We start from the raw sequence: 12391 nt of genomic DNA, 5'->3' as shown, positions 1-12391 counted from the left end.
ATTTAAAAGAAAAATTTTTATAGGACTAATGAACTTGTACCTACGGGATAAAAAGACTGAGTAGCCAGTATAAGGTGTTAATAAACCTGAAGAAAGGCACACCACAGTGAAATTTCAGAACACCAGGAATAAAGAAAATATGTGAAAAACTTTTAGATAAAGAAAGTACTATTATATTTAAATTTAAAAAGAAAAAAGGCATATCATATCCGAATTCTATACCCAGCCAAACTTTCAATCAAGTATGGAAACAGAATAAAAAACTGTTCAAGGAGTTCCCACTATAGTGCAGTGGGTTTAGGATCCAGCATTGTCTCTGAGGCAGCACGGGTCAATTCCAGGCCCAGCATGGTGGATTAAGGATTTGGTGCTGTGGCAACTGTGGCATAGATCACAGTTGCAACTCAGATTTGATCCCTGGCCTGTATGCTGAGGGTATAGCCAAAAAAAGAAAAAGAAAAAAAAACAAAACAAAAAAACCTGTCAACATGCAAAGCTCCCCAAATCTCCTTGCTCCCTTTCCTAAGAGGTACTCAAGATGTGTTCCAGAGAAACAAGAAAAAAGATAATGTGTTCAAGATACTGATAACCCAAGCTAGGAAAGAGGCAAAGGGCTTTTGCAAGATGGTGTAGATTATGGCAGACAGATGGAAGACCTGGGGGAAAAATGGAACTAATAAAAATTATATGATAAATTTGTGTGGATTCCTGTATTGAAGAGTATTTTATAAAATTTTGGAGGGTATGGAAAACTCTTTACCCTAATAGTCAAAGAGCACTAAGCAAATTTTTTTAAATGAGATAATAGTAAACTAAGAAAAAAACCTTGGAGTTTCTGTCGTGGTAGAGTGGAAACAATCCAGCTAGTATCCATGAGGATGGAGGTTCCATCCCTGGCCTTGCTCAGTGGGGGCGGGTGGGGTGGGTGGGTAGGATCCAGCATTGCCACGAGTTTTGGTATAGGTCACAGATGCGGCTCGGATCCTCTGTGCTGTGGCTGTGGCTGTGGCATAGGCTGGCAGCTGTAGCTCCGATTTGACCCCTTGCCTGGGAACTTCCATATGCTGTGGGTGTGGCCTTAAAAAGCAAAAAAAAAAAAAAAAAAAAAAAAAAAAAAAACCCTCAAAAATTCTGAAAGTCACTAGTTTCATCATGTTGCTACAAATGGCAAAACTAGTGACTCTTTTAGAATTTTTGAGGGTTTTTTTTTTACTTGCTTTTTAAGGCCACACCCACAGCATATGAGATGGACTGGGAGTTTGTGGTTAGGAGATGCAAACTATTGCATTTGGAGTGGATAAGCAATGAGATTCTGCTGTACAGCACAGGGAACTACATCTAATCACTTGTGATGGAAAATGGAGGATAATGTGGGAAAAAGAACATATATATATACATACATATATATATGTAAAACTGGGTGACTTTACTGTATAGCAGATATTGACTGAACATTGTAAATCAAGTATAATAAAAAATTTAAAAGGAAAAAGACTTCTAAAAGAAAATATAACCACAGTTACATTAAACTATGAAACTATTAAACTATGAAAACGTTATACATTTATAATAACAAAAATGTTGAATATCTATCTAAAATTTATGATATAGTAATACTAGGAGTCTAGGACAATATAGGGGAGGAATTCAGAATTAACTTATTTTACTTAACATAGCCACTCTGATAATTAGCTCTTGCTAAAGATAGTGTAAAACCATGATAACAGCTAATAAAACTATCAAGATTTATTAATAAAAAGCATTAAATGAAGACTTAAGAATTCTGGACTCGAGAAACCATAAAAGAAAACATTGACCTATCTGATTACATAAATACTAAATATGTATTTCTGGAAAAAACCATAAAGAAAGTCAAAACTAATAAATTAGGGAAAATGACAAAGGGTTCATTTTCTTAACATAGAAAGAGTTCCTACAAATCGAACATATAAATAACATATGGAGAACCTCTATACCAAAACTGTAAAACATTACTGGGAGAAATTAAAGAAGAAATAGAGGGATATATCATTACAACATTGAAAACAGATCGATTTCTGCAAAATTGCAAAATCAGTTATTGTAAAAATGTCGATTCTTGGAGTTCCCATTGTGGCTCAGCAGTAATGAACCTGACTAGTATCTATGAAGACACAGGTTCAATCCCTGGCTTTGCTCAGTGGGTAAAGGATCTGATGCTGGCGTCAGCTATGGTGTAGATCACAGACGTGGCTCAGATCTGGTGCTGCTATGGCTGTGGCATAGGCCGGCAGCTGCAGCTCCAATTCAACCCCTAACCTGGGAACCTCCATATGCTGCAGGTGCGCCCCTAAAAAACAAACAAGGAAGTTGATTTTCCCCAAGGTCTCTGTACACAATGAAATTACAAATTCCCAGCATGCTTATGTGTATGTATGGAAACTGTTAAGCTAATTCTGAAATATAAATGAAGACGCATAAAGCTAAGAACAAAGTGAGAAGATTTAAAACACTTAGCAGGTGGGATCCAGAGTTGTCACTGCTGTGGCTCGGGTTGCTATTGTGGCACTGGTTTGATCCCTGGCCGGGGAACTTCCACATGCCACAGGCAAGTCCAAAAAAACGGACAAAATAAACTCTAGAGCAAAGAATCAGAATAGAAACCAAGGAGTTCCCGTCGTGGAGCAGTGGTTAGCGAATCTGACTAGGAACCATGAGGTTGCGGGTTCGGTCCCTGCCCTTGCTCAGTGGGTTAACGATCCGGTGTTGCCGTGAGCTGTGGTGTAGGTTGCAGACGCAGCTCAGATCCTGCATTGCTGTGGCTCTGGCGTAGGCCGGGGGCTACAGCTCTGATTCAACCCCTAGCCTGGGAACCTCCACATGCCGCTGGAGCAGCCCAAGAAATGGCAAAAAGACAAAAAAGAAAAAGAAAAGAAAAAACAGAAAACTGAATTGTATTAAAAATTATAAACTTCTGGAGTTCCCGTTGTGGTGCAGTGGTTAACGAATCTGACTAGGAACCATGAGGTTGCGGGTTCAATCCCTGGCCTTGCTCAGTGGGTTGAGGATCCGGTGTTGCTGTGAGCTGTGGTGTAGGTTGCAGATGCGGCTCGGATCCCGCATTGCTGTGGCTCTGGTGTAGGCTGGTGGCTACGGCTACAATTAGACCCCTAGCCTGGGAACCTCCATATGCCGCAGGAGCGGCCCAAGAAATGGCAAAAAGACAAAAAATAAATAAATAAATAAAAATTATAAACGTCCATTAAGAGTAAAAGATGTCAGTCAGGGAAGATAAGCATAGCAACTAAAAACTGAGGAAGAAAGCTTAGCAAACACTTTATGAGGCAGGATATGGAGAAGGCTAATAATCATAGGAAAAGTTTCCAACCTCATTGTTAGAAGGAAAATGCAAATTAAAGCCAAACTGAAATACTACTACATACCTTACCAGAATAGCTAAAATTCAAAACAAAAAGCTATCAGCACCAAGTGCTGATGAAGATATAGAGCTATGGGGACTCTGGCACATTCCTGAGAGAAATGTAAACTATAACAACCATTTTGGAAAGCAGTTTGGCATCATCTACAAAAAGTAATGACACGAATATCTAGTGACTCAATTCCACTTCTAGGTAGTGCCATTAACAGAAGCATATCATATGGGTACACATTCATGACAGTACGTGAATGCTGACAGTATTACCTGTAATAACCCCCAAATGCAAACAATGCAAACAACTGAAGAATGTACGGCTGTGTATTCACACAATGGAATCCTACACCCACAATAAAAATGAATAAATTACAGAAACACGCAACAATATGAATTTCAAAATTGCAATGTTGAACAAAAGAAGCCAGACAAAAAAAATACACTGTGTATTACCCTATTTATATAAAGATTTAAAAGCAAAACTACTATTTGGTACAATCAGTCAAGATGGTGGTTTTCTTTGTGGAGAATGGAAGGCGTAGTAATTACAAGGGGCAGGAGAGGAGGGACTTCTGAGATGCTAGTAATGCTCTTATTTCTTAAGGGTGGAGCTTGCATAGGTGTGTCCACTTTGCGGTAATTATTGTACTGTGCACTTACAGTCTGTGCACTTATTTTGCATGTGTATTATGCTTTAATAAAAAAGGGGAAAATTTTTAAATCTCTTTAACAGATACTGCTGTTTTAAATTTTGGCCAATTTGAGGCACGCAGAAGCTCCTGGACCAGGTATTGAACCCCAGCCACAACAGTGACAATGCCAGATCCTTACCACAAAGCCACCAGGGAACTCCAACAGATACTATTTTAAATACATGCATATTATCTTCTCTCCATAACCTTATTCTATTTGGCAGCAATGAGAGGTATTTGGCATCATACTTACAGGGGAGGGGGTGGATATTAGATGGAAAAAAAATCTACTAGCTGTTAAATATATTTTCTTTTTTTTTCGCTATAGTTGATTTACAATGTAGTGCCAATTTCTGTTGTATAGGATGATAACCCAGTCTCATACACACACACACACACACACACACACACACACACACACATTCTTTTTCTCATATCATCCCCCATCAGATTCTATCCCAAGAGACTGGACACAGTTCCCTGTGCCATACAGTAGGACCCCACTGTGGTGCAATGGGATCAGCAGTGTCTCTGCAGTGCCACAACACAGATTCGGTCCCCAGCTGGGCACAGTGGGTTAAAGGATCCAGTGTTGCTGTGGCTGAGGACTAGGTCAAAACTGTGGTTTGGATCTGATCCCTGGACCAGGAACTCCATATACTGTGGGGTGTCCAAAAAAGAACTAAATATATTTTCTATACATTATCTGCCTATCTGGTCTTGTCATGAATTCCTAGTATTCCCTGAAGTGAAAGTAATCCTTTAAATTCCTGATCCTAAAAATCTTTCAAATTTTTCTGTCTTAGTTTGGTTTGAGATATTATACTTACCAATTTACTGAACTTTTAAATTTACAACTGTACAATGATTTAAATATACTCTCTTTACAAAACTTAGTATTGACATAAAGAAAATGATTTGGCAAGATGAAACTTTAAAAATATTTTTACCTGCAAGAAGTCAATCTGCATACAAGTGCTAGGCAACTTAGGTGTCAAAAAACAAGTATTTGTCATGCAGTTTTCATACACGCTATCTGGAAATTGACTGCATTCAAACTGGGAGCTGTGTCCTCTGACCATCACAGCACTAGCAGCTGATCCTTTCACTTGGTGCCCTTGAAACTCAACAGGCTACAGTAAATTATTAAAAATGAGCATTGCATAAGTATATGTATTACAATGCATATAGACAAAGAACGTAATGCATCATTCAGCTATTAAATATTTATTTAAGGTAAGTAATTACTAAGAGGCTAATACTGAAAATCAGGAAATATTCCTATTATCCTAAAACATGTTAAAGGTAGGCTAATTAAAAGTGCAATGATTTAACTGCATTAAAATTCAACATTAATAAGTAGGATTTTATTTTATTACAATCATAAGGAGTTTGGTAATAATGGGCTGATTTAGCCAGAAAGACACAGGTGCTCCTTCTCTATGCTTCCACTACACATTATACAGCTCTCCATGACAGACGTCACATTTTACTCCAGTGAAGCTTCTTCTTATCTGTATACTAATTGTACTACAAGCTCCTTGAGGGCAGCTTCTTATTTGTATACTAACTATACTGCAAGCTCCTTCTCAGGGTGTCACCTGCATTTAACACCTTGCAATCAATAAACATGACATATATGTTTTATATACATATATAGATATGATGTATATGTATACATGTTATATATATAGGATATATATGCAATATAGGAGGCAATCAATAAACATGATAATAGGAAGGGAAGAAAGATGGAATAGAGGAAGCTGTTTCCTTTCTTTAAGGGTTTTGTAAACTATCATGCCATTAGCCAGAGGGAAGCTGGGCTCTCAGCCTCCCACAGGATCTGATCCTGTAGCTCTGAGAACAAAGGTCTAAGAGTACCCAGACAGACCTCTACCTCAGGGGGTTCCCACATCCCTTCAGAGGCTTGGTCTGCTTTCAGACTTCAAATGGCTTTCTCTGCTGCCCCCTAGAGGGTTCCAGGATTTTTACTACACAGGGTGACAAAGTCTACCCAGAATGAGGAAAAATAGAGTGCTGCAGAGCCAAAGGAATGAATGTACACAAAGGATGAATTTATCTTTAACTGACAATTTAACAAAATGAAAATAATATATAATCTTAATATTCTCTTATTTTAAAATGAAGATTCTCAATCACACATTTGAAAGGAAAATCAAATCTAAAATGCCTCTTAAACAGGGCTTCTACTGAAAACATTGTTCTGAATTTGAAAACATACACATATCAATTAAAAAGTCTAAACTTTCAAAGAGTGTACATTTCTGCTTTGTTTCATGGGGGAATACAAATTCTCTACAAGCAGATGCCTCACTTTCTTTGCTGCTACGCAGATCTTTTCCAGAGGTCTATTGGGTTTTAGGAATAGAATCACTATTTCCAAAACCCAACCATCTATGTGCTGTTCCTCTTTCCATATTTGCTATAGAGTGGATAGCACTACTGAGAGCCTGTTATACATACTTCTACACATTCAGTCTGAAGTAAAATTGATGGAATAAAATTAATGAATTAAAAGCTATAAAGATCTTCATTTCTCCACAGAACACTCATTAACTGTACTTTGCATATCTTTGTGTCCAATCTCTCAGGTATCCTACATATACATAAGGCATGATGTTCATTAGTAACAGAGACAGGCCTCAAAACTAAAAAAAGAGGTCGAAGTCATTAGTTTCTCTTATTCTTAAAACCCATGTTCATTCACTATGCTCACTAAACTTCTGCCTACGAAGACTAAGACAGTTGTGTGAAAAACAGCAGGTAAATACAGTGGGTTAGAAAATCAATTCTGCGCAAATTTTACCTTAGGGTCACAGGTTTTTCTCTCCATTTGTTTAGGAATGAGAGCTCGGGAGTCAGTCTCTTCTTCACTGCCCAAGGGAAAAAACTAGGATAAAACAGCAATAAGGTGTTAGCTAAAATCATTTTGCAGGTGGTTATGAGTATGATGGGAAAATACTCCCCAAACTTAAAATTTGCCCTTTGAAAATACACTTGTGGACCTGCTGTATAGCACAGAGAACTCTACCCAATATTCTGTGATAATCTATGTGGGAAAAGGATCTGAAAGAGAAAAAAAATACCAATGATAGCTAGCATTACGATTCATAATAATAATTGATAAGAGCACCTATAAAGATCTGGTGATCTGGTGTTGCCCTGAGCTGTGGTGTAGGTTGCAGACTCGGCTCGGATCCCGCATTGCTGTGGCTCTGGCGTAGGCAGGTGGCTACGGCTCCGATTGGACCCCTAGCCTGGGAACCTCCATGTTCCACGGGAGCGGCCCTAGCAAAGGCAAAAAAAGACAAAAAAAAAAAAACAAAAAAAAGATCATCTATAAAAATAGAAACTATGTGTATAGTCTTTATAGCTTACCAAATAGTTCCCAAACTCATTATTCACTACTAATTTAACTATTAAAGTAATATTACATAGTTAAAAAAAGAATACTTGACTTCTCCATTTTGCTTCTCTCTATAGATACATACGAGTTACCCCTGGCAAAAGAGTGCTATGGTAGAGAAAGTTTTATAATAATTAATTTTAAAACTCAGCATTAGAAAATTCAAATTCTAAACTATTAATTGAATTCTTTTAACACTAGAAAAAAAGGTTGGATATGTTATAACTAATATTTATGTTAATACAGATTTTTAATTCAAAAATTAGTGTGAAATTAAAGAAGGAAAAATTATGAAAAGTGTACTAGTTTATCTGAAAAATGAACCACTGGCCAAAAACAAACAAAAAAAGAATGAGGGAATTCCCTTGTTGTGCAGCTAATTAAGGAATCTGGCATTGTCAGTGCAGTATTTCAGTGGCTCAGGTCACAGCCACAGCAAAGGTGCCATCCCTGGCCCAGGTAATTTCACATGCCATAAATGCAGCTTAAAAAAAAAAAAAAAAGACAGAATGAATCATCTTTTAGCAGCCATAAAATACAAGATATAAACAACAGCAACTACTCATTTTTAGTTCAAGTAACTATATAAAATAGCCCTAACTTCTAATATAAACTACTGCATTAGAAAATGAACTCAACTGCATTAAGCAGTTTTTTGGGAGGAGCCTTGCCAGGGCATGTGGAGGTTCTCAAACCAGGGAACAAAACAGAGCCACAGCAGCGACCTAAGTTGTGGCAGTGACAACACCAGATCCTTAACCCACTGAGCCACAAGGAAACGCCTAGAAATAGTTTATATTTAATAAATATGGAGGGGAAAAAAACTGACCTCAAGGAGTTCCCATTGTGGCTCAGTGGTTAACGAATCCGACTAGGAACCATGAGGTTGTGGGTTTGATTCCTGGCCTTGCTCAGTGGGTTAAGGATCTGAAGTTGCCATGAGCTATGGTGTAGATTGCAGACACAGCTCGGATCTGGCATTGCTGTGGCTCTAGTGTAGGCTGGCAGCTACAGCTCTGATTAGACCCCTGGCCTGGGAACCTCCATATGCTGCGGGAGTGGCCCTAGAAAGGGCAAAAAGACAAAAAACAAACAAACAAACAAACTGACCTCAATAGAAGAGGTAAACTATTTCTTCAAATACTGGTCACTTTCCTTTTATAACACCTATATATAAGCACAACTGCCAACCAAGTAGCTCTTAAAAACATTTACTCATATTTTAGAACTAGCATTTTTTAATACAGTGAGTTAAAAATATTAATTAGTATAGTATCTTCTAGCTCATTTGCTATGTGTAGCTAATTACATTTACAGAAATAAAGTGAAAGTGGCAATAAGTATATCCAACTTATTTGATCCAGTATCAAAGACCACCCTAAATTTAAGTTCTGAAAATATACATGAACAGTTTGTTTCAGGAGCTGTAACAAAAAAGTTACTACAAAATACAAATGTACTTCTATATTAATGCTAAAAAGACATTTACTTTTGCAAATGATTGTAAGACATTCCTCATTAGTGTGAATTATAAAATATTTTGCTTTAAAAATATATGACATTTATTTTGGAAGTTCCCTGGTGGCTTAGCAGGTTAAGGATCCAGCATCATCCCTGCCATGGCCTGGTCAGAGCTGTGGCACAACTTTGATCCCTGGCCTGAGAATTTCTGCATGCCTCAGGCAAGGCCAAAAAGAAAAAAAAAATATATGCCATATCTACATATATATCTACAATTCCTGGCTACTTTATATTTTAAAAGTTAACTCACCTTGGTGAGGGATTCACTTGGTTTAACTTCATTTTCTTTTATCATCTTAAGAAGAGAACATTAATATAAGCCAAAGGTAACAGAAAATAAATTTCTTTTAGACATAAGAAATATAAGAATACCATTACTAATATTTAAAGAAATAAAAACTAAGTGTTAATTAAACACTATTTTTACCTAGGAAGAATTTTCAAAGATCTTAGTACTTGTAAATGTGAAGTAAATATTCATATTGTAAAATAATAAGATATGTCAATTGTACTTATATCAAGAAATCTAGGAAAGCTGTTCTTGACCTTTCAAGTCATCAGTTCCACTTCTGGAAATCAAATCTAAGAAAATAACTAAAAATGTAAACAATTTACATGCAAAAACATCTATTAAAGTTTTATTTCTAACAGAAAAATGCTAGAAATAATCTAAAGATCCAAAATAAGGAACTGATTGTCCAAAGCATTGGATATACGATGGACTAAGTAACTTCTAAAAGGTATTTTTGGAGCTCCCATCGTGGCTCAGTGGAAACAAATCTGACTAGTATCCATGAGGACATAGGTTAGATCCCTGGCCTCACTCAGTGGGTTAAGGATCAATCTGACGTTGCTGTGACTGTGGTGTAGGCCAGCGGCTATAGCTCCAATTCAACCCCTATCCTGGGAATCTCCATATGCTGCAGGTGAAGCCCTAAAAAGACAGGAAAAAAAAAAAAAAGAAGAAATAAAAGGTATATTTAAGAGTTTAAATGTAAGAAAATGCAATATGATACTAAGAAGAAAGGATTTAAAACTATTTGTACCTATCAACCTAACCATATCTTGAAAAATAGGTCCCCCAAAGGCTGGAAATGTTAATAAATATTTCCAAGTGTTATGGTAGGTTTTGTTTTTTTCTTTACTTTTTTCTGTATTTAAAATAGGAGGAGAATCTTGGTATTTTTTTTTTTTTTAGAAAAGTTCCTGTAACATGGAAAATAGAATATGATACAAACCGGGGGTAAATGAAACAATAAAAGAACTGTCCCTCCAAAAATGCTAAAAGTATCTCCACTGAGACATATTAATCTGGATAACTTATTCTAGAATTTTAATTCATCCTAATTAGCACTATTTTTTAAGTACTATTATTTTTTATATTATTTCCATGTTTCCCAAACTGGTATAACAAAATAATTTGGGGTGCTACAGTGAACTCAACAGGGACTCCACAGATGTTTTAAATGTGAAGCAGGAGTTCCCGTCATGGCGCAGTGGTTAACGAATCCGACTAGGAACCATGAGGTTGCGGGTTCGGTCCCTGGCCTTGCTCAGTGGGTTAAGGAGCCGGCGTTGCCGTGAGCTGTGGTGTAGGTTGCAGACCCGGCTCAGATCCTGCATTGCTGTGGCTCTGGCGTAGGCTAGTGGCTACAGTTCCGATTCGACCCCTAGCCTGGGAACCTCCATATGCCTCGGGAGCGGCCCAAGAAATAGCAAAAAGACCAAAAAAAAAAAAAAAAAAAAAAAGTGAGGCAGTAGTTCCCTGGTAGTATAGTGGTTAAGATTTGGCACTGTCACCACCATGGCCCAGGTTCAATCCCTGGTCTGGGAACTGAGATCCCCTATCAAGCAGTTGCATGCTGCAGTTTAAAAAAGAAAAAGGGAAGTGTATACACTGTCATTAGACATCTATCATAAACTGAACAAACTACTAACTCAAAGTAGTATTGTTTCAACATCAGATCTCATGTCATTTCTTTTAGTGACATATCTATGAAGCTGGGTTTTAGGAAACTGCTATGATACAAACCAATGACCATGCAAATCAAGGTGGACCAAGAAACCTTATCTATTCCAAGGTCTGAGAAGTTGGACAGTGTCCACCAAGGATGCACATTCCATTAGTAACTGTGTTTATTTAAAAATAAAATGCTGGAGTTCCCGTCGTGGCGCAGTGGTTAACGAATCCGACTAGGAACCATGAGGTTGCGGGTTTGATCCCTGCCCTTGCTCAGTGGGTTAACAATCTGGTGTTGCTGTGAGCTGTGGTGTAGGTCGCAACCTCGGCTCGGATCCCGCAATGCTGTGGCTCTGGCGTAGGCTGGCAGCTACAGCTTCGATTAGAGCCCTAGCCTGGGAACCTCCATATGCCATGAGAGCGGCCCAAGAAATGGCAAAAAGACGAAAAAAAAATAAAAATAAAATGCTAGGAGTTCTCGTTGTGGCTCAGTGGCAACGAAGCCAACTAGTATCCATGAAGACACGGGTTCCATCCCTGGGCCTGCCCAGGTTAAGAATCCAGCACTGTCATGAGCTGTGGCACAGGTTGCAGACACAGGTTGGATCTGGTGTTGCTGTTGCTATGACTGTGATGTAGGCTGGCAGCTATAGTTCCAATTTGATTCCTAGCCTGGGAACTTCCATATGCCGTAGGCAAAACCTTAAAAAAACAAATAATACAAAATTGAATGTTTATGGTAATCACTTCACAATATATGCATATATCAAATCGTTATGTTGTACATCTTTAATACAACGTTATACTGTCAATTATATCTCAATAAAACTGAAAGAAAAAACCCACAAAAAACAAAATGCTTACCAATGATACTTAAATTTCTAATACTACTAACTAAATAAATGAAACTGTTAGGTCATTCCTTTTGGCTCATCAATGTGATTAAAAAAAGGCTGAGATACAGGGGAGGTCTTGAACAAAGATAGTTTCAGACCCTCTGTATTTCTTTATCATTATAAATTACAGAACATTCTATACCAGGATAAAGAAATATAGTGATAGAAAAAAAATATATACCTGTTGAGGATCCTGGTTCGGATGAGACTTTGGTATAGCTTGTGAAACTATTGTAGTCAATGGTTTCCTAGCTATAATGAACAAAACCCAAAATCTTATTCATCATACATATACTAGTGCTCTAAAGTTTTTAAAAACTTATTTCTAAAAGTAGATAAGACAATGAATATAATTTAATTATTTTCTAAGTGCAGTATGCCAGGCAGTAGGAAAACGACAGCAAACAAAACAGGTTCCCTTGCAAAGGGAGGGGGACACAGCAGAGAGATAAATTCAGACTGAAACAAAAGGGTTTCACA

The 12391-nt window shown here is 37.5% G+C and overlaps 1 protein-coding gene and 1 long non-coding RNA gene across 9 annotated transcripts in view; one reads left to right on the top strand and one right to left on the bottom strand.

Annotated features, from left to right (window-relative positions):
* ZGRF1 (zinc finger GRF-type containing 1) overlaps positions 1 to 12391 on the bottom strand; it is a 78167-nt gene that overhangs the window by 42851 nt on the left and 22925 nt on the right. For 5 of the 8 annotated variants that reach the window (XM_021101662.1, XM_021101661.1, XM_021101665.1 and 2 more), the window contains exons 7-10: positions 12093 to 12163; positions 9306 to 9350; positions 6935 to 7018; positions 5055 to 5237 (exon numbers count right to left, since the gene is read on the bottom strand). In XM_021101662.1, the coding sequence (XP_020957321.1) occupies positions 5055 to 5237; positions 6935 to 7018; positions 9306 to 9350; positions 12093 to 12163 (383 nt within the window). The remainder of the gene's footprint in view (positions 1 to 5054; positions 5238 to 6934; positions 7019 to 9305; positions 9351 to 12092; positions 12164 to 12391) is intronic. The other 3 variants (XM_021101664.1, XM_021101667.1, XM_021101668.1) reach the window with 1 other exon arrangement.
* LOC110262172 overlaps positions 1 to 12391 on the top strand; it is a 64437-nt gene that overhangs the window by 42052 nt on the left and 9994 nt on the right. The window lies entirely within an intron of this gene.

This window comes from Sus scrofa, chromosome 8, assembly GCF_000003025.6.
Source record: "Sus scrofa isolate TJ Tabasco breed Duroc chromosome 8, Sscrofa11.1, whole genome shotgun sequence".
Lineage (NCBI taxonomy): Eukaryota > Metazoa > Chordata > Mammalia > Artiodactyla > Suidae > Sus > Sus scrofa.
The sequence above is the reverse complement of the archived record's forward strand: the minus strand, read 5'-3'. Positions and strand labels throughout refer to the sequence as shown.